At 39.7% G+C, this 22,991-nt stretch overlaps 2 protein-coding genes across 2 annotated transcripts in view; one reads left to right on the forward strand and one right to left on the reverse strand.

The window, feature by feature from the left end:
* Positions 1–1,518: 1,518 nt before the first annotated feature.
* Positions 1,519–13,585, forward strand: LOC122562548 (glutathione S-transferase theta-1-like). The gene is made up of 5 exons (XM_043715464.1): positions 1,519–1,781; positions 4,867–4,954; positions 6,086–6,236; positions 10,995–11,171; positions 11,986–13,585. The coding sequence occupies exons 1-5, from the start codon at positions 1,658–1,660 to the stop codon at positions 12,124–12,126; spliced, it is 681 nt and encodes a 226-aa protein (XP_043571399.1). The 5' UTR covers positions 1,519–1,657; the 3' UTR covers positions 12,127–13,585.
* Positions 13,586–16,945: 3,360 nt separating this feature from the next.
* The window catches only part of chek2 (checkpoint kinase 2), a 34,883-nt gene continuing 28,837 nt past the window's right edge, over positions 16,946–22,991 (reverse strand). Inside the window, exons 12-14 of the mRNA XM_043715463.1 lie at positions 22,441–22,526; positions 20,357–20,437; positions 16,946–17,196 (exon numbers count right to left, since the gene is read on the reverse strand). Of these exons, the coding sequence (XP_043571398.1) occupies positions 17,098–17,196; positions 20,357–20,437; positions 22,441–22,526 (266 nt within the window). The 3' untranslated portion in view covers positions 16,946–17,097. The remainder of the gene's footprint in view (positions 17,197–20,356; positions 20,438–22,440; positions 22,527–22,991) is intronic.

Raw genomic sequence — 22,991 nt, forward strand, 5'->3', positions numbered from 1 at the left:
TATAATGTGAAATTATAATGTGATATCAAGAAACAACCTGATCAAAGTACTTGCAGCAATTAATTTAATATGAGGTAAACAGATTCCCCCAATCAATTCATAATAAAATGTATAATTCTTGTAAATCATTTATTGAATTTTGTACAAAATATTTTGTCAGCTTTGATTTATAAAACAAGTTTTTATGTAAACCATCTTCCCTAACTATACAGTGAATGAAAGTCATCCAGAACCACAGATGAAATTAGCTGCTGAGACACTTGAAGGTTCACTGATGCCCAATTATAAGGTTTGTCAATATCAAAAATTCCTTGTTAGCAGGGGTGACAGGCAGTCAGGTTAATGAATTACAGAAGCAAGAGCATAGCACTAAATATTTAGTGAACCTCTATTCTGAGCTTGTTCACAGAATACAGTGTAAACCAAAGTCGAAGGCTGGAAGTAGACATGCCCATTTTGGTGAACCATTGGATCCAATAACCACGAATACAAACAGAACCAAGAGGTACATATCCGAATATAAATGGAAAAGCCTTGATTTGTACTTCTCCCCTAAACCTTCCTCCAATTACCTTAAAATTATGCCCCCTCGTAATAGCCATTTCCATCATGGGAAAAAGTCTCTGTGTATCCACTCTATCTATGCCTCTAAACATCTTGTACACCTCTATCAAGTCACCTCTCATTCTTCTTCACTCCGATGAGAAAAGCCCTAGCTCCCTCAACCTTTCTTCATAAGACATGCCCTCCAATCCAAGCAGCATCCTGGTAAATCTCCTCTGCACCCTCTCTAAAGCTTCCACATCCTTACTATAATGGAAATGGACTCAATATCGAGTTCAACAATTTCAGACTTTAAGGCACACTATCCTGTGTCCTTTTACCCCAAACCCCACACACCAGGCCTTGTTGTCACATGGTCTGCTTTTCCACACACTCCATTGTTAGCCGCTAACAGTCCCCATCCACAGCCATTCATTCTCCTCGGCTATTATCCACTCCTTGGTCCAACTGTTCTTTTCTCTCTATGGGCTCTATCTTGACCTATTGTTTCCTCCTTACTCCCTACTTCCACCCTATCTTCTACAAAAAAAAACTTATTCCAACATATAATTTCTGAAGAACGGTCACTCAACCTAAACCATTAATTCTAAATTCTCTACAAACATGCTGCCAGACCTGCTGTGGTTTACAAGCAATTTCTGTTTATTGTTTGGCTCCCTAGATGACTTGGGTTCAAATCCCACCCATGTACTACAATATTTAGATGTCCAACACAAAGCAAAACAGAAATTGCTGGAGAAGCTCAGCAGGTCTGGCTGCAGCTGTGGAGAGAAATCAGAGTTAATGGTTCCAATCGTAAAAGTACAACGTGGTGTGAGATGGGGGGAGCGGGAGACAAGCCAGTGCATAGAGCCTGGCAATCACACCCGATAATAATAAAAAGTTTAATACTTGGGATAATTTTGCCTGGGTGAATTGTGTCTGCGCTCTACAGCGGGGACTGTATCGGTGTGGCAGCTGTCGATTGTATCGCTCCCTCTGCAGCTTTTGATTGGCCGCTTGTTGGTTACATTGTATCAAGCTCCATGTAGCAAGTTGCGAGAGTGGGTGCGCTGTTGTGTGTGTACTCTGTTAGCTGCTCCATTCTCCCCCCATGGCTTCTCGGCTCCCCTTACGAGTGTACTTCGACCTGTTGTCCCAGCCCTCCAGGGCCGTCTTGATCTTCCTCAGACGCACCGGAATCCCGCATGTAGAAAAACCCGTGGCCCTCCGGAAGGGTAAGCAAAAGGAAATCGCTCGCATTCCTGCCAAACAGGGGCTGGGGTAAATCCAGTGCCTTCCCCTCCACCCTCTTCCTCCCCTACATGCACAGTTTCTAACATTAGGTGTGAGCTTTTTTTTTTCAGATGTCACAATCGTGTAAATAACGTCAGTTGGTGAATTTGTACAGCCGAGTTCAGAGGCAAAGTTAAGCGATACAGAGGGATCGTGGTTAGCCCAGAAGTGAGGAGGGAAACAACCAGCGGCAGGAGTTCAAACCCTACGACAGGAGTTGGAGAATTTCAGTTCGGTTACTTAAATAAATCTGCGATTTAAATTATTAAACAGTGGCTCAGTGGTTAGCACTGCTGCCTCACAGTACCAGGTTCGATTCCAGCCTTGGGTCTGTGTGGAGTTTGGACGTTCTCCCCGTGTCTGCGTGGGTTTCCTCCGGGTGCTCCAGTTTCCTCCCACAGTCCAAAGATGTGCAGATCAGGTGAATTGGCCATGCTAAATTTCCCCATAGTGTTATGTCAGTTAGTCAGAGGGGAAATGGGTCTGGATGGATTACTCTTCGGAGGGTCGGTGTGGACTAGTTGGGCCGAAAGACCTGTAGGGAATCTAATCTAATAATAGATCCTTGTAAAAATCCATCTGGTTCCTTATGGAAGAAGTGCTGCTATTCTTACCCATTGAACTGGCCATGTATTTGTAACGGCTTCAACAAAAAAAACTAACATTAAAATCAGACAGACTGCCCCACTGTGATCAATGCAGAGTCCTAGAGATTTGCACCAAAACTTGAATTATGAATGTCACATGTACTTAAGTACAGTGAAAACTTTTGTGTGCAGTACAGGCAGTTCACATTATACAAAGACCATTGGACAGAGTGAGAAATACCAAGTTACAGCTGCAAAGAATATGCACAAAAAGCAAGGTCAGCAATAGATTTGAAATTTAAAAGATCCATTCAGAAGTTTAATAACAGCGAGGCAGAAGCTGTTCTTGAACCTGTTGGTACATGGGTTTAAGTTTTTGCCTTAAGGAAGAGGTTGGAAGAGCTTATAACTGGGGAGGGAGGACCTTTGATAATGTTGGCTGCTTTTCTGAGAGAATGGAGGGGTGTAGATGGAGTCAATAGATGGAAAGTTAGCTAGTGTGATGGATGAAACTGTGTTCATAACTCTCTGTAGTTTCTTCCGATCCTGGGCACAGCAGTTGCCATACCAAGCCATGACGCATGCAGATTGAACATTATCAATGGTGCATCAATAAAAGATGGTGGGAGGCCTCACAGACGTGATGAAGTTTCTTAGACTCCTGAGGATGAGGAGGCATTTTTGTGCCGTCTTGACCCTCTCACTAAATGGGTGGTCAAGGATAGATTGTTGGTGATCGTCGCTCCTTTCCACCTCACCTCCACTGATGTAGACAGGGACTGGCCCTCCAACTTGCTTCCTGAAGTCAACAATCAGCTCGTTAGTTTCGCTGACTTAGAGGGAAAGGATGTTAACTTTAAACCGCATCATCAAACTCTCTCTTTCCTGTGTTCTATCATGCCATTGTTTGATATCCAGCCTACAGCAGCGGTTTCATCAGCAAACTCGTGGATGGAGTTAGGACAAGATTTGGCTCCATGGTCATGAGTGCACAGGGAGTACTGTAGGGGGCTGCGAACACATCCTCATGGGCCCACTCGTGGAGGAGGTGCTGCTGTCTATTCTCACTGATTGCAGTCTGTGGGTCAGGAGATCAACGATCCAGTTGCAGAAGGAATGTTATGTCAACTTGAACTTGAGAGCATTATGTCAAGTAACAAAATACAATGTCATACAGCATCACGCCTTTCGGCCAAAGCTCAAAATTTCTCCTTTGGCAAAATTGTCCACAGTTCAAAGTCCTCCAGATTCACTACATACTATATTTGGGTGGAGAAATGGGCAGGCTTAGCATGCGGTCCACATGGAGATGGTTGAGCCATCTCTGGACTGTGATAGACTAATTAGACATATTTACAAAAACTGTGTAACTTGTATCTATTGCTATTCTTGCAATAACGTACATTTTATGTAAAACATGTACTTCTTCCCATTAAGATTCAACAGTACTTTACCCTCTAACACTGCTAATGAGAAAGTTCCTCAGATTAAGTGATGGGGTTGGTTAAATTAGTGGATGGATGGCTGGTTTGTTATCAAGAGTGACACCAAAAGTGTGGGTTCAATTCCAGCACTGGTCGAGGTTATCATGAAGGAAATGCCTCAAACCTCTCCCCTCACCTGAGGTGTGGTGATCCTCATGTTAAATCACCACCAGTCATCTCTGTCTCTATTGAGGGAGCCACTGTATGCTCTGGTGGGACTATAGTGACTTTACCTTTTTTTTTTAAAAGAGCTGGTATGAGCTAGAGGTCTGGTTTCAAGTCCCATCTGTCACATCATGTCGAAACACATTGACTAAATTACAAATAATTTGGAAATGAAGATATCTGGAGCACTCTACCCCAACTACAAGCCACTAGTAGTTAGGACTGCAACATACAGCACTATCCTTTGTCAACTAGTGAGTCATTATCAATCTAATGGTGAACATCACTTGGAATAAAGGCTATTTGTAGTTGTGCTGACCCTTTAAACAAATTATCCTTTCTCCCTAACTTTGTTTAAAAAAAATCTATTCACTCTTTTGAAATTTAGTTTCGAATCTGCTTCCTTGCAGCTGTGCATTCCGCACCCTTCGTTCCTATCCACTTGGTTTACTTTGGTAGAATGTTATGGCTTAATATCACCATTATCTGAACCATTTAAATGTTTGTTAAAATTCTGTAAGTTGCCTTTCTTTCTGATCTGTGGAGGAGTAGAACACGTTTTGCAAAAATGTAAAATATCTTGGATCAGTCGTCCTCAAATTTGGTTGAAACTGTAGAAAATGTAACCAAAATCAAGGAAAACGAGCCAGAGATGTGGCTATGGAGGAGACAAAGTTCACTGCAGATCTACTAGAAAATTCATTGACATTACCCTGATGCCTTTGCTCTGTCCATTTTTCTTTATAATATCATTGATTCAGAGTTAATCTTTATCAGGTTTATTTGAACAGGTGAACAGAGGAGCCCAGAATTCACGAAACTCAATCCAAATCAGAAAGTGCCAGTTATTGTGGACAATGGATTTGTTCTGACTGAGAGGTGAGGCTTTTATTTACTTCAATATAAAAAAACTGAATTCTCCTTCCTTTTCTGGAAGAGTTTGTATTGTTGTAGTAAACATGAAAAGCAGTCTTCTTAAGTGAAAGGCTAGTGAGTTAGTTTAGACGGCGTGCTTTACAGCACTACCCAACCTACACTTTTCTGGTTCGTGCCTAATTGCCCACAAAACTATGAGATAATCACTTGTTCATGCAATGGAATATTTTAAAAGTGCTTTATTAATGCAAGCCGTTGCTTTAGGTACATTAGTAACCATTATAATGGTTGTGCTCTCAGGTGCTTCTTGGTCTCTGTCCCAGAACTACAGCTGATGTTAACGTATCCATCTTAATGGTTTTAAAGTAGGAGTTAGAAAGCTTTTTTTTTAAACAACATATAAAAGCCTCATGTTTGCAGGTGAAAAGCAAGAATCAGAAAATCACAGTTTTGAAATTTCAAAGAGAAGTTCATAGTACAGTGAGTCTTAATCACAATCAAAAGCAAGGCTTAGTACTGTATATCTTTGGTAAAGAACATTGAGTTCCTCTCCCACAGTCTTCAATAAGATACATAACACAGTCCATTCTTTAGAATTCCTTTTTTTTTCTTTAGGTCTTCAGTCTCCCATGTACATTACATCAGATGATATACATTGGGGTTGCTTAAGTATGTCCTACATATAATATTAAATTTGGAGTCAAACAGCATCAAAGTCATGAATGCTGAAAGTTGGTCATTAAAGCCAAAACTTGGTTTTAAATAGTTTGAGGGGAGACCATCAATCCTTTGTACATTCTTATGGTGAAATAACAGCAAAAAAAACCTGCATGACACAAAAACGCAGCTTACCAATGTGCAACTGGTCAGAGTCAAGAGTGTCGAACTGGAAAAACACAGCAGGGCAGGCAGCATCCAAGAAAGAGGAGAATCAACCTTTCAGGCATAAGTCCTTCAGGAATCTCCTGCCCCTCAGATGCTGTCTGACCTGCTGTGCTTTTCCAGCACCACACACTCAACTCTGATCAGTTGCAGGGAGAAAGTGAGGACTGCAGATGCTGGAGATCAAAGCAGATTGTGTGTTTTCTACATTTCAATTATTTTATTTTCCTGACCTAAGAATATTGTTTTCAGCGTTGCTATTCTGAAGTACCTGGCAACAAAGTATGATATCCCTCAATTCTGGTACCCTGTAGACTCAATGCAGAGGGCAAAGGTGGATGAGTACATGGCATGGCAGCACGCTACTGTGAGATATCATGCATCAAAAGTCTTCATCCTGGAGGTATGGACTAAAAAAATGTTTCTAATCAACGTATTTTGCTACCATGATATTTGGCTCCAGCCACATACTGTGGAGCAAAGAGCATGTGTTTTTAGGCTGTAGGTATACTTTCACCACACGGACTACAAGGATTCAAGAAGGCAACTTAGTACCATCTTTGACCATAAGACATAGGAGCAGAAAATAGGCCATTTGGACCATCATGTCTGCTCTGCCATTCAATCAGAGCTGATAGGTTTTCAAAGTCAAAAAGTATGGTGCTGTAAAAGCACAGCCAGTCAGGCAGCATCCGAGGTGCAGGAGAGTCGACATTTAGAATATAAGCTCTTCATTCCTGCTCCTCAGATTCTGCCTGACCTGCTGTGCTTTTCCAGCACCACACTTTTTCACTCTGATCTCTAGCATCTGCAGTCCTCACTTCCTCCTGATGGGAGTTGAAAACCTTTTTTCCCACTTTCTTACCATCACCTTTGATCCCCTTGGCAGTCAAGAACTTATTGATCTCGGTTTTAAAATATACTTGATGACCTGGCCTCCACAGCCTTCTGTGGCAGTGAATTCCACAGATTCACCACACTTTGGCTAAAGAAGTTTCTCTTTATCTCCAGTCTAAAGGGTTTTCCCTTTATTCCAAAACTATGCCCTCAGGTTCTTGTCTCTTCCGCCGCTTGGAACATCTTCCCAATGTCCATTCTGTCCAGGCTGTACTTCTAAACTCCTCAGAGTATAGGCCCAGAGTCCTCAAACGTTCCTCATGTGTTAGGTCTTTCATTCCTGCAGTCATTCTCCTGAACCTCCTCTGGACCCGCTCCGGGGCCAGTACATGGTTCCTGAATTGCTCATAATACCAGAAATGTGGTCTGACCAGAATTTTATAAAGCCTCAGAAGTGTGTCCCTACTTTTATATTCTAGTCCCCTTGAGATGAATGACAACATTGTATTTGCCTTCCTAACTACCAACTCAACATACAAGTTTACCTTAGGAGAAACCTGGACTTGGACTCTTAAGTCCCTTTGCACTTCAGATTTCTGAATTTTCTCCCCCTTGAGAAAACAGTCCACGCCTCTGTCCTTCCTAGCAAAGTGCATGATCTCACACTTGCTCCATTTGTGTTCCCCTCACTTTTATTTCATTTACTACTTCATTGCCCGCACTCCTAACCTGTCTAAATCTTTCTGAAACCTCCCTACCTCCCCAATACTACCTGTCCCTCCACCTATTTTTGTATAGAACATAGAACATTACAGCACAGCACAGTACAGGCCCTTCAGCCCTGGATGTTGCGACGACCTATGGGACCTATCTGAAGCCTATCTATCCAACACTATTCCATTTTCATCCATGTGTTTGTCCAATGACCATTTAAATGCTGTTAAAGTTGGCAAGTCTACTATTGTAGTAGGTTCCATGCCCCTACTAATCTGAGTAAAGAAACTACCTCTGACATCTGTCCTATATCTATCACCCCTCAATTTAAAGTGAAGTCCCCTCGTGCTATCTATTACCATCCAAGGAAAAAAGCTCTCAGTGTCCACCCTGATTATATGTCTCAATTAAGTCACCTCTCAACCTTCTTCTCTCCAACGAAAAACAGCCACAAGTCCCTCAGCCTTTCCTCATAAGACCTTCCCTCCATACCAGGCAACATCTTAGTAAAATCTCCTCTGTACCCTTTCTAAAGCTTCCACATCCCTCCTGTAATGTGGAGACCAGAACTGTATGCAATACTCCAAGTGCAGCCACACCAGAGATTTGTACAGCTGCAGCATGACCTCTTGGATCCAAAATGCAATAAAAGCTAACACACAGTATGCCTTCTTAACAACCCTATCAACCTGGGTGGCAACATTCAGGGATCTATGTACATGGACACAAAGATCTCTCTGCTCATCTACACTACCAAGAATCTTATCATTAGCCCAGTACTTTTTATTCTTGTTGCTTCTTCCAAAGTGAATCACCTCACACTTTTCGGCATTAAAATCAATTTTCCACCTCTCAGCCCAGCTTATCTATGTTCCTGCGCAACCTGCAACATCTTTCAGTCCTATCCACAACTCCACTGACCTTAGTGTCATCCAGTAATTTACTAACCCATCATTGGATGCCTTCATCCAGGTCATTTATAAAAATGACAAACAGCAGTGGCCTCAAATCATCTGCAAACTTAGCCAGAATGCCCTCAGTTCTTTCACCCAGATCATTAAAGTATAAAGTGAAAAGTTGTGGTACCAACACCTCTAGTCACCAGCTTCCAAGCTGAGAATGACCCTTTTATCCCCACTCTCTGCCTTCTGCCAGACAGCCAATCTTCTATCCATGCTAGGACCTTGCCCCTAACACCATGGGTCCTTACCGGACTCCTGTGTGGCACCTTATCAAAGGCCTTCTGGAAATCCAGGTAACTTACATCCATTGGCTCTTCTTTGTCTAACCTGCTCATTATCTGCTAAAAGAATTCTAACAGATTTGTCAGGCATGACCTCCCCTTAATGAAACCATGCTGACTTTGGCCTATTTTACTATACACTTAAAAGTACAGAGGAACCTCGATTATTCAAATATCAATTATCAAATTTCAAATTATATGAAGATCTCAAAAGTCCCATTAAAAACACTACATCAAAGGTGTTTCCAACACTGATAGTGTCTTTTGTTTACAATGATTAAAAGTGAATTTGACTTACTGAAATGCTGCAGAGAACAGTCCTGGACATCGATGGGAACCCAGGCACAGTCTCCAAATGACTGACCGCATGCCCTCTCTCTCTCCTGCCCCCCCCCCCCAATACTTTCCTGGGGTTCTACACAGGGGTGTACCCTAAACCCTCCCTTCCCCAGATAATCTTTCCGACATTGTCCTGTTCAGGGCAAAGGTGTTGGGGGTGGGGGCAGACGGGGGCTCACAAGCGGTGTGCTGCTGCCTAGTCTCCCAAATGGGGAGCGGACTTAGAAGTGCTCTCTGTGTCAATCCCATTGAACTGATGAGGAGTGGAGGAGCGGGAGGCTTCAGCAATGCTGCAGGTCCCTTACACACAAGTGTGTGTCTGTTCAGAAACAAACCCTGGGACAGAGAGGGAGAGCAAGGCAGGTACAGCGAGGAAAAAGGAAACTTCAAAATCCCAGAGGAGAGGCATTGAATCAGTTATTGAATAATCAATTGTCCAAACGAACTGCACATCTTGCTTGGATAATCGAGGTTCCTCTGTATTCGGAAATCTCATCCTTTACAACGGACTCAAAAATCTTACCAATGACTGAGGTCAGTCTAATCGTCATATAATTTGCCTTACTCCCTTCTTAAAAGGGTGGTGGGGGGGTTACCTTAGCAATTTTCCAGTCCTCAGAGATTCTCCCTGATTCCAGTGATTCCTGAAAGATCATTACTAAAGCCTCCACTATCTCTTCAGCTATCTCCTTCAGAACTCTGGAATGTAGCTCATCTGGTCCAGATGATTTATCCACTTTCAGACCTTTCAATTTTTGTAGCATCTTCTCCTTGTTGATGGCCACCATACTTCCCTGGTCAGCCACGGTTGCCTCATCCTCCCTTTAGAAGGCTTCTTTTTCTTTGGGATGAATTTTTGCTGTGCCTTCATAGGTAGACTCACTAAAAAGCAGACATAACTTCAGTCATATTTATTCCAATGCACTTTTTCCAAATGTCCCACCCTTATCATCAAAATAACTTGCACCCAGCTTTCCACCGATCCAATGTTTGAGGCAGGTGTAACAGTGATCTAGGATGATACCCTCAGCCTTATTTTCCTTTCCTGTTCTTTGGCATGTGGCCTCGTTCATTGCCACAACGGAACCTCCCAGTCACCGCACATTTTAATTTCCCTTCCCGCTCCCTTTCCGACATGACTATCCTTGGCCTCCTCATTTGCCACGACAAACCAAATGCAAATTGGAGGAACACCTCATCTTCTGCCTGGGCATCCTGCAGCTCTGAGGACTCAACATTGAGTTCTCCAATTTCAAATAACTGCCCTTCCCCCAGCTCCCTTCCCAGCACTTCCCCTTCCCTTCCACCCTTTCCACATTCATTCCTTTATCCATGCCCACTTCACTAGCCTGCCCCTGCCACACCCTTTATCTGCAGCTCCCACCCGCAGTCCTAAAGAAGGGTTACACCTGAAACATCAACTTCTCCACCTCGTGATGTTGCATGGCTTGCTCGGGTTCTCCCCAGCCTCATGCTTGTCTACCGTGTATTATTGTCAACCCATCTTAATGAGTAAGGATCCAGAGGGGAGTAGGGGAGAAATATTCAAATATATTGAATCATTTCAAGGGAAACCAGAGTACTCTGAAAAGATAGTGGAAGTCAATTCTGTAACTTTAAAAAAGGAGGTTGGGCAGGTACCAACAGATCAGGAATTTAGTTCCATCTCTTCTGATCATCCATACCCTAAATGTGACTGCTCTTCGAAAGAGCTGAAAATGTGTTGCTGGAAAAGTGCAGCAGGTCAGGGAGCATCCAAGGAGCAGGAGAATCGACGTTTCGGATGAGCCCTTCTTCAGGAAAAGCTCATGCCCGAAACGTCGATTCTCCTGCTCCTTGCATGCTGCCTGACCTGCTGCGCTTTTCCAGCAACACATTTTCAGCTCTGATCTCCAGCATCTGCAGTCCTCACTTTCTGCTCTTTGAAAGAGCTAACATGGGTAGTTTGGCTTCCTTTTGTGTTGAAGGTTCAAATTATACAGTTGGTAGAATGTTTAAGCATCACTAATTCACAATATGTTCCTGCAGGTTTTGATTCCTCGGATGACAGGCCAGCCACTTGATGAGACAAAGCTGAACAAAGCTCTGGCTGAATTGAATGGAACCTTGGACATTTTAGAATCAATGTTTCTGAAGGACCAGGCCTTCCTCTGTGGTGATGAGATGACATTAGCTGATCTATTGGCCATCTGTGAACTGATGCAGGTGAGGTTCAAGAATGTTATACACACTGTCATCACCTAATTTTGTTGACGTTGATAAAACCATAACAAAATTTGAAAAGGAGAAATGGATAAAATGGTCCAAAGATGAAGAGTACATTTCTACCAATCCTTCCATTGTTTTGGAATTGAACTTCCACTGCATATCAACTTTGTCTCCTCTTACCATTTTAAGAGACAGACTCCATCCGTTGTGCCCACAATTTGTCATCAAAACTTGAACTACTGTACTGCACATTGATAAATATTCTGGGTACATATGAAGGGAAAAGGAAATAATTAGAGAAATCCTAGATCTATTCCTCCATTTTTTTAAAACTGAATCTGAATTTAGGTCCGACCAGAAGCAGTATACCTTACAGATGTGACTGCAGCTGAAAGCATTAATTCCATTTTATTTATCCTTTAACTTTACATTAAGCAGAGATCATCCACTCCTGGCTAAGTATAAAATCAAACCTAGGTTCTACTGCTGGCACTTAGTGGTATGTTGGCAACCATCATGATGCTGCTGCACATGAGTTCTTAGATTCACTGAATAACTCCACACTTTGAAAATTAAGGCTCAGCTACTGGAAGCCAAGTAAAAGTAATTAAAAAAGTCAAACTGATCTAAACAGGATCAGTCCTTTGTAAATATAAACTAAATCAATCTATGATTTACAGCTTTTGCTTCAAGCCTTTTCACAGTAATGCAGGTGGGAAAAGAAATCAGGTCTTTCTACTCCTGTACTAAACTGACTGAAAATGTAACACTGATTAATTTACATTTTTGTTTTGTTTTTATATATATTCAGCCACTTGGAGCTAATCGTGACATATTGAAAGATCGTCCAAAACTGATCGCCTGGCGTAACAGAGTGCAGTCGGCACTGGGGAAAACATTTGATGATGTGCATTCTTTCCTTTATCAACTAAGAGATAAAGCTAGGCTTTAAAAGCTAAACCATGTGGAATTTCTAAACAATAGATTCCTGTAAATTAGTCTACTTAATGGTTTAAAATTAACTGTCAAAACCACATGCCTTTAAAGTAATTGATTAATAAAACATACTACTTAATAGTTCCAGTAACTTTAATAGCCATAGTAATTTGCTTTCATTAATTAATTGTAAGTTTGGAGTCAAATTAGACCAAGGCTAAACTATACATTCAAAACTACCTTACAAAAGCAATTTAGGAGTGGTGTTGCAAGCAGTCTTCATTTCTCAGATATAATCACTGTAAAACAGTGCCTCAATAAATAAGGTTTCAGTTGTTTAGAGTTTTATGCAGTTTCTATTCTAGGCACCAAGCATAGTAGCAATTTCCACAATGCACTTGGTGATGCCTTGTGCCACTTCCATAGATTATAAGTCCCATGGTTTTGTCATCTCCAACAGGACATCGGGAGGGTCCTTGGGATTTAACAAACTCGATCCATGTACTTTAAAAGCACAAAAGAACTGTTAATTTTCCTCTTTTCTGTCTAGCTGAGGCAAGTGCACATGAAGCCTGTGATCCAAATAGGAAAAATCAGAGTCTAGTGACAATTATTCTTAACTCAGATCCCATCAATGCACCACTATGCCAGTCGAGCTGCAACAAACAGAAAAGCTGCATATATCTGGTATTTGTCTATCATGAAGGCGTCATTTCTCAACATCAAGCCTCAGAAAACGACAACATCAGAATTCCTGCTTCCTCCCACTAACACAAATCATCCCCAAGTGGGCAACAGACCACTGGGCATTTGGGCTCTGTTCCAAACATCACAGTAAATACCACAACGCATCACTGCAAAGAGGCACACCACATGTTAATCAGTGGCCCAGGTCTACAGAGTCTGAATTGCTGTCACATAGCTCAGACAGGATAAAATGCTGAATATGGCATTCTAAGTAACAACTTTACAGTAGCTTCTGGTCAAAAGTTGGGAGTTCCTTTGTCCTGTATCATAGACATCTTTCAGTGTTTTGTTAAGACATTAAAGTTGAATATCTTGTAATATGCCAGACATTTTGTTGCTATCGTGACTAGCAGGCTTGTTCTTGAGCAAAAAATTAAGACTGAACCCAACTCCTAGGTGAGACAGACCAGTAATATCAAATAACAGTGATCTGAAGTATTCATCTTCTGAAGTATTCTAATCCTGGTCCATCCTTTACAACCTTTAAAACGTACTCTCATTGAATCAATTAACTGTATTAATGAAGATTTAAAATGGTTTATCACATGGCATAATTTGTTTCCTCTAAAATATAATCTGAGCAGTGTACTTGCAGGAAACCAGTTTCTCTCAAATAATTTGTAATAAGATGTATAATTCTTTTAAATCATTTATTGAATTTTGTACAAAATATTTTGTCAACCTTGATTTATAAAACAAGTTTTCACATAAACCATCTTCCCTAACTATACAGTGAGTGAAAGTCATCCGGAACCACAGATAAAATTAGCTGCTGAGACATTTGAAAGTTCACTGATGCCCAATTATAATATTTGTCAATATCAAAAATTCCTTGTTAGCAGAGGTGGCAGGCAATAATGTTAATGAATTACAGAAACAAGAGCATAATAATGAATATTTAATTAACCTCTATTCTGAGCTTGTCCACAGAATACAATGTAAACCAAAGTCAAAAGGCTGGGAATAGAGAGATGCCCATTCTGACTACTCATTAGATCCAACAACAATAAATCGAAACAGATTCAATAGGTCTGTATCCAAATACAAATAGAAATGCCCTGAAGTGTACTCAAACCCTCTTCATTAAGACAGTCCAAAGTCATGATCGTAAATTTTACCTACAGTTCCCCTGCTTCACTGGATTGAATCTAGCACCATCACCTCTAAATGCTATAATAAATTCAAATCTTCCTGGTGCTGGTCAGAGGTAGTTAGGAACAGATTTGTAAACTTTAACTGCCAAGCTCCTTCATTATCATCTATAAAATGGCCAAAATATTCATCATGAGGATAATTGTAGCTGCTTCCAGGCTCCTCAGATCAGTAACAGTTGTAACTGGGCTCCTCAGATCAGTAACGGAGCTGTAACTGGAAGGTCAATAACCAACTATGTATTTTACTTTGGAAAACTGTTTGCAACAACAACTAGGTGTGATGGCCACACACTAGAAGGGGGACTTCTACGTAAGTAATATTTACGAAGCAGAGGCAAACAGCTCTTGAGAATTTAATTTCCCCAGAGCTTTTTAAACACACTACTTAATTAAATTCAAGCATCTACAGTTTAGAGAAAACAGACAAATCAGTATACAAAAAAAAAAGCACACTTTAAAGATCAAACCCAAAAGTAAGGGTTTCCTCAACTAAATCTCTAAATGTTTTAACTTCACTTCCTGTTCTTCAGGCCTCTCTCATTCAAAGTTCAGTTTACCAAAATGAAAATACAGCAAAGCAACATTTAACCATCTCCATCTTACAACATAGTTTGCCTATGTTTGAACAGCATGGAGATGTTCAGATTTTTGGGACTAAGGCTCAGTTCAAGTACTTAGTGAAAAACAAATTTAAAGGTGCAATAATGCATTAAATAGTATCTTGGGGTATACAAGTTCAAGTTTTATTAAAAAGTAAATAGAAAGGTTGAATTGCTGTTTAGTCTAATTCTAACCTTTTTTGTTTACTTTCCTTGGTTGAAACTAGTCCAGAAGAAAAAAAAGTTATCCCTTGACAAAACTTAGAACAGTTAAACGTTATAAAGATGATGATGTGGAAGTGCAGTCTGTATAACACAAAACAAAATCATTGAAAAAAAACTTATAACCACAGCGGATGGAATCTCAATGCCACAAGACATCTTGGACAGATTCCATGAACATTTGTTAATAAATACAATTTGAGGTGTATGACCCAATGTTACATTCACATTAGAATTACACATGCTGCAACTAATTATTTCAACATGCTCCTGGTTGTTTGCCACCTTTTCAATACAGATCGAATCAGCAGCCATCCTCTATTAAATACCATCTAAATATTAGTTAAATCTGAAGCAAAAGGAAGGTTATGTTTGCCAAAATCATACCATTCAACTTGAGGTGGTACACTAAAGGTTTCTGCATTTTGCACTGATGCTTGTATCTGCAACAGAAATATAGAACTAATCCACATGAATTAAATTACAGATGTGTAAAGTATTCAGAAAGGAACAATGAGAATCCAGGAACACACAGAAATACTATTGCAGCAGAAAACCAATTGGGTTACAGAAATTCACAAGGAACGACATAACTACAACCTTCAAAGTCCAACCAAATGAGTACACAACTCATGTGTAATAGCTTTTTAGGTGATGAAAGATAAGAGTTGCAACACAAAGTGCAGTTGTCATCAAGACTAGTTAAAATATTGAGTATTAGATCATAAAATGTTGGAACGGGTGGAAAATCAGTATGTGCATGTTCCACAATGGAATAATATTGCAGCTTTCAGCAAAATGACATTAAACACCACTAAAGTTTGTATGATTACTTAAGATGAGGAGCCTCAGCAAAACACAAATCTGGGAGTAACCTCCCAACATAATGGAATGAAAAAAATGGTTGCAACATGAGAGTAATTTTGGCAGCAGAGCCAAGATTACACCAATTTACAGCTGGTTTTCCTTTCTATATTACCTGAAATACTCAGAATTTTACCTCCGTCAACATTCTCCCACTCCATGCACATTCCTGTCTCCTTGAAGACACCACTTCATAGAAGTGTATGGTTATGTGTAGCACATCTCTAGCATCTTAGACAAGAGCAGCCTTCGACATAACTGTGTGCCAGTCTACAATTAAATGGAAGGCTATTTGTCAGCATCATAAATTGGCACAATCCAACAGCCCAACAAAGCTTCACATGAACAGTTTTCTATAGTGAACTATCAGACGCAGGAAGCATCTATCCCAGCATGAAGTCTGGGAGGCCAGTTGTAGTGATCCTCCTACTATCTGGCTGGGATCAATTAATTCAGAATAGAATAAGGAATTGAACTTGGCATCCATGTGATCTAGGCAGTGGATACACCAATTAACACACAGGGATACCAACACATACAATTCTACAGAAATTTGAGGAAGTGCAAGGACAACCTTTCATTTCAATGCAGTATTTGCAGTTCATATGAAAAAGTATACTTAAAATGGCACTTTTGCAGTTTTTGATCCAAATACCAAAAAAATGTTTGCCAGAATCTTCATTTTCCATATTATATTTAAAGTGTCTCTGCCTTTGCCATACATGACAAAAAGCCATCAGAAATGCAACCTAGGGATCCAGCCCATGGTGGGTTGACAACATTAGAGTCAAATACAACCATTAACAGCAGCAGTAATTAAAGTGGTCATTTACATTAGGTTTTCCTTCATCTCAATGTCCAATTATTTTCCCCAGCTTTCAATTATTTTGGGAAATTTGTGACGTATTGCAATATTCAACAGCACTTTTAGACCCCATTTCATTAATATTTTTAAAGATATTAATGTTAAATCACCAAATTTTACCAGCTGAAATTTATTGTGTAAAGAAACATTAAGCTCTTTAAGCTCCTTGCTAATTATAAATTGTAAATACTCTCATGGATTTTTTTAAACTGTGCAACACCTTTATGGCACATAAAAGGTATTGTGGTTTAAAATAAAGCAAATTATCTGTATAATGGGACTACAAATGACTGACTATATACCGTTATGGTTCCAGAGAGTATGAGATGAAAACCAGTTAACTTTTTATTCTGAAACAAGATTTCAGGAAAAATTCTAGATGCATTGATAGAATTAATTACAGTAATAAAAGAAGCAAAGCACAAAAACAACAACTAAAATGGGCCACAGGCGCCTGATGCAAATCAAATGAAGCAGTTTCTTGGAGATCTCCACACACAGCAGGTAAACGCTATGCTGCATCCACTCAAATTCCCCTAATCTTGAGTAACCAGTTTGCTTATTGAAGAGAGTGTGGGTCGTTTGGTATTCGAAGGATGGTCCTCTTCGTGTGGTCTTTTCCTACCAGTTGATGACTGTAAAGAAAAAAAAACCCTACCTTTATTAACCAATACCATTTCACTCTTGCTCCTGATCATATCTTTCTAATTCATTGGTACTAAAGCACTCTGCGATTCCCTGATGTTGGTGAAACCCTATTTTAAGTTAAAGGAGCAAATCAATAAAAAGAACCAAAGGGTTGGGACATTGAGGAAAAGCTATGGATTCAATGTTTTTAGCAACCTTAAGCCAACCAAAAAAAAAAAAGTCTCAGTTGGTTCATTACAGACAACACCTAAACTAGTATGGCCACATTCATGAACAGCTAGGCATAACAATATGCATCTCAGTTTGTTTTTCCCATTTTCCATGCAAGCAATCAACTATTTGCATTCGCATGGACAACCTCAAAATCTGCTAGCTACCAAAGCACTGATGTGAGAGACGATTTCGGTACAAATAGTTAAGATGTGCATGACCTCAGAGTCTAAGGGGAATAGAGCCGTGGGGGTAGGGTAAAACATGCTTCTCTATAATAAAGGACGAGACATCTGCTGCTACAGAGTAGAAAAACAAGTCCTTGATTGATAAGACCACTAACTCTGACAGGGAAGAATAACTCCTTGACTGATAAGACTACAGGGTAGAAAAACAACTTGGGAAACTGTTGCAGACTTTGTGAGAATGTGAACCTCGTGACTCTTTAGAGCTATAGAGGGGAGGGACTTGTACTGTATTTAATCAGAAACATTGTTAGCCTGGCGCGCCTTTTTCTCAGAAGGGTGCCCAACTCTGCAGACTTGCTAATAAAACTTTGTTTTCCTGAATTTGTCTAGAGCGATTATTGAGAAGCAATTTTCGTTTCTAACAACTGACAAAAAGCACTCGGAATGATTTCTGACGCACATTTGGATTAATGACAGGGGAAAATTTCTAATGCTAGTCTGTTCCTTTAATTTTCAGGCAGCATGAATTTATGTAGTACAGAGATAAGACATGCTAACAATTTAATAGATTCTTCATACGACAATACAAAAGGGAAGAAATAGACTATTTAGCCCTTTGAATCTGTTCAGTTTTTCAAGATGATCACCACTGAACTGTTTGTGCTTCACATTCCACATTTCCATCTACCCCAGTAACCTTAGATACATGAAACAAAAAACAGAAATTGTTGGAGAAAATCAGCAGGTGTGGCAGCATCTATGAAGAGAAAGCAGAGGTAATGTTTCGGGTCCAGTGACCTTTCTACAGACCATTAGATATTTTCAAAGTTTGTGCGAAGATTTGTAGCTCGGGTGCTCGTTGTTGTGGTTCTGTTCGCCGAGCTGGAAGTTTTTGTTGCAAACGTTTCGTCCCCTGGCTAGGCGACATTAGATATTTGTTTGGGAAGGGGATTAATCCACCTCTGAGACGTGAACCTGCCTCCACCACTTTTGGAGGCAGTGTTCCAAATTCTCTCAAGCTTCAGAAAAACAATTCTTGTCTCTATCTTAAAATGGCAATCTCCAATTTAATAAGTGTCCTCTGGTTCTGGAGTAACACCCACATCCCTTCTACATCCAACCTGTCAAGACCATGCAGAACCTTGAACACTTCACTCAAGTTGCAATCATCATTCTAAAGTGCTGTGGCAACAAGCCCAACATGTCCAACCTTTCACAACAGGACAACCCACTTATTCCAGGAATCAATCTAGTAAACACCCTCTGAACTTCTGTGCACACTAGTTGCCCTTAAGACTGTGGTGGTTAAGCTGCCTTCTTGAATGGCCACAGTCCATGTGCTGCAAGGCAGACCTATAAGGGAGTGCATACTAACTTTACATGACTCATACACTAGAATACCTAAGCTCCTCTGTCTAATGAAAATTCCAATCTTCAGAAGTTAGATGTCACTGTGTTGCTACTCATAAGCTTTAGGAGAATGATATAGGATACATTTAGGTTAGCTGTGAGTTTACTGAAAGAGGGACTCAAGCTCAGCAAAAGAACCAGAACAGCGTGAAAGGTTTAAAAAACAGATTGGTCATGTCGTTTAGCAGTAAACTTAGCACCAGTGTGACATTCAGCAGTATGCAAAGTAGATGGATGGATTTGTTTTAAAAATACCCTATGATAATCTGGAAGGCACAGTTGAAAGCAGACTAGATAGTAGCTTGCAAAAGATAACTGAATATATGTACGAGAGGAAAAAACAAGGAAAGCACAGCAAATTAAATCAATGTTTTTTAAAAACATAATGGATTGAATGGTGTCTTCTCTAACTGTATAATTCTATGAACTAGCAACAGAGTATGGAAAGCAGACAAGTGATGAAAGTTTCAGTATGAAGTGAAAGAGGCAAAGCATTCAAACAGGCAATGGGAAAATTCGAAAGGCAAGAAGGGTTCCGAAGAGATGCAAATCACAGATTTAGATCCACAGCAGCTGCCAAAACATGTGCCATAAATTTAAACCAACAATTTATGCCATAAAAGCACAGCAGAGATTAGAGGGGATCCCATAATTTAGGTATGTTACATCATGTGGAGTCCATCAACACTTACAGTGTACTTTAATATTACAATAAAACGTTATAATATCTAACAAAACCAACTGTTAGCCTACAGCTGCAAAGCTTCACAGGACCTTGGGGAACATCGACAAATTCAACAATTATCCTACTTTCAGAGATGATGTCCATCTGCAAGGTCTTGTCTCCTCCATTTCCCTGTTGACTTACTGTAAAAACAAAACCATCTCTTTCCTACACAGCTGATTTACAGCATTCTCCATTCAGTTCACGTGTGCTTGCTCTGTTATATGGAATTTGGATAGTGGTACTGCTGGACATTGGGGAGGTGGACAAACAAAGAATCTCATTTCATATTTAAACCCCATGTTTATTTTGTGTAAAACAAAGAACAATCAAGCTTAATGTCTCAGGTGGTCTACAATTTGATCCACTATTGCACATACATGCTTTTCACCACAAAGGTGACCAAACCTGAATGCAGCACTTCAAATCCGATCTGACTCATGTATTAAAAAGTTTCATTTCATGGAAGATTATGTTTATTCCTGAAGGCAAAAATCATGTGAGCCTCTTGTATTTCAAACACCCACTGCATTAAGAATAAATAAAGTTGTGCTAACAGCAAAAGCGAGCACTGTTGAGAATGGAATTATAGCTGCAAGAGTTGGCTTTGCTTACCTGATCAGTTGTGCTTAGGGGCAACATTAATTCCGTCCGGGCATCCATCAGCTGTTTCGCTTTTTTCTTCATATCTTCATCCTTGTTTGAAGCATAATTCAGCATGATAAAAATTAATAGTTTCTATCGAATGACACCAGCTATGTACAATTCTATAAAGTAACTAAGCAATTAAAAGTTGAAACTGCCTTTGATGAAGAAATTTAAATTAAAACAAGACTTAAAAAAGATGCATTACCCAAGGAAAATCCTGAACCCATTCCAACCATAACAAGGTCCTGATCATAGTCAAAAACCTGGGTTTAAAGTAGAGCCAATTGGGTCCCCACCCTGCCTCTAAGTTCAAGCTGCTGTGATAACTTACAAGTTGTAACTTGAAACTATAGAGAGCATTGGTAGAAGCCCTAATATTCCTTTCATCATATAACTGACCTTTCATCATATAACTGACTTTCTTGTTGTCACTGACCGTCATTTGGGTAGGTGGGAAGGATTTACAACAAAGGAGGCGGTCATTCAACACACACCCCTGTTCCTCACCCAAATCTCAATGATGTTGGCATGTATCCCAGAACACAGAGGAAAGCCCAGGGGCAAGATAATATCGAAGGCTCTGACCAGTCTTTCAAATGATTTTTGAATATGGATGTTATACCAAGGCACTGGAGAAATAGCAGTGCAAATAAATAAACTGCGTTAGTTACAGACTAGGCAACCTTCATTTTGAGGAGATGAAATAGGACAAAATTACTCCACGTTGTGAATAATTAGCTAAATCCAGGTCTTTCTGATAAATAGAAAATAAAGAGTTTTTAAAGGTACTAACAATATTGATAAAATGAAATGCACAGAATCTTGTGTATGTATTGATTTTTTAAAAGTACTGCCATAATATGTAGAGAGAACAGATTAACAGATTGGAGAGATAGCAGTCAAGTGAAATTTAATATTCAAAGGTGTGCTTCAATGCATCTTAGAAGCAGAAGTGAATTCAAGTGCAAGGACAAAGTGATAAAGCCAGTCTTAAAAAAATGTGATACCAGATTGTACACAACACAAGCAGAGATGATGAAAGCAGTGACAACATTAAACTGCTTTGAATTATTGATTAGACTATTAGGACAGTGTTGAAAAGTGTGGCGCTAGAAAAGTACAACAGGTCAGGAGCAGGAGAATCGGTGTTTCTGGCATAAGCTCTTCATCTCTGCTTTTCCAGCGCCACACTTTTCAAGTCTGCTTCCAGTCCTCACTTTCTCTGTTAAAGCACCATCTAGTCTCAAAGTCTTACTTTAAACCCAGGTTTTTGACTATGATTAATACAAAAAAGCTGAGGTTTCTTTGTAAGTGCTGGGAAATTCAGAAGGCAACTTGAAAATTCTAAACACTGACTGCAAATAAAACAATTTGACTGGTTATGTCTGGTATAAGCTAAACAGGTATAATTTTAAAGGGAAAGGGTCAGCAACTTTTTCTCTCTTCGGTGACACTGTAGTGGTTAGAATATGATTCACCAGATATAAAGTTAATGGAATAGAATTTTAAAAATTCAAAATACAAACAGAGTATTTGGAAAAGTATATGTATCTAGATAAATTACAAGGTTTATGGTTGGGTCTTGGAGAGCTGGCAGAGGCAAAATGCACCGAATAGCCTGGTGTATAAAATTCCAGAATTTGAGAGAATAACTACAGACAATTAAACTTTTCTGAAATTGCAAAGAAATCAAACAAATGTATTTCCTAGTATTTCTAATCCTTATCTCCATAACATGCATTAGTCTGTTCACTTAGTTTTTTTTTGGTAACGTCCAAGCCTACCCAAGAAACAAAAGCAGCAATAGTTCGTGTGACCTTTCAAGCCTGATCCACCATTCAATAATTTTAATTAAATTTAAATTAATAAGTTAATTATCATCCATGATTTGAGTAGTTTGATTAACTTGTGGTCACCCCAGTTGATAGTGGGGTTTGCGTATCAGCACACCTTCCCAAGTGGGTTATGACGATTATAGCGACCAGCTATGAGCAATACTACAAGACAACAGCTGGTGTCTACGCTTCAATAATTTTAAAGGACATCTCTACCTGCATCCAAGAGTGATTAAGAGCTTCTTTTGTTGTGAATCTTTTATTTGGGTCCACGTTAAGCAGCTGCTTCACCAAGTCCTTTGCTAAGCAGAAATAAGGGTGGAAATTTATTGTGTACAGAAGAAAGTCATACAAATAAAGTTGCCATTTAAAGGCAGGATAACATTACCAATTAATTCCTCATGTGCAAATTTTTTACTTTTTTTAAATTCTCAGCTTCCAACCATCTGTTCAGCTATAAAGGAACATAGCTTTAATTTAGGTTGGGAATGAGCATTAAATATTTGGTGTCTTTCATTCAAATCTTGCTACTAAAAATTATCAATATCTTTATTAAATTTAGTTTTCTCTGCTTTCTTACATTTTGTCTTTAAAGAAACTGGTAATCCCTCTATATAGCAACTATGTTGCCCAAATACTCTCCACAAGTGTCAATACTGAATTGAACATTAAAGAATTCCAATGTTCATAGATAGCAAAAACAAAAAAACAAGTTGGTGGTGTGAGTGGAGGAGGAGACATTTGGCGGTGGAGGGGGTGGGGGGGAA

Source organism: Chiloscyllium plagiosum, chromosome 25 (genome assembly GCF_004010195.1).
Source record: "Chiloscyllium plagiosum isolate BGI_BamShark_2017 chromosome 25, ASM401019v2, whole genome shotgun sequence".
Taxonomy (NCBI): Eukaryota; Metazoa; Chordata; class Chondrichthyes; order Orectolobiformes; family Hemiscylliidae; genus Chiloscyllium; species Chiloscyllium plagiosum.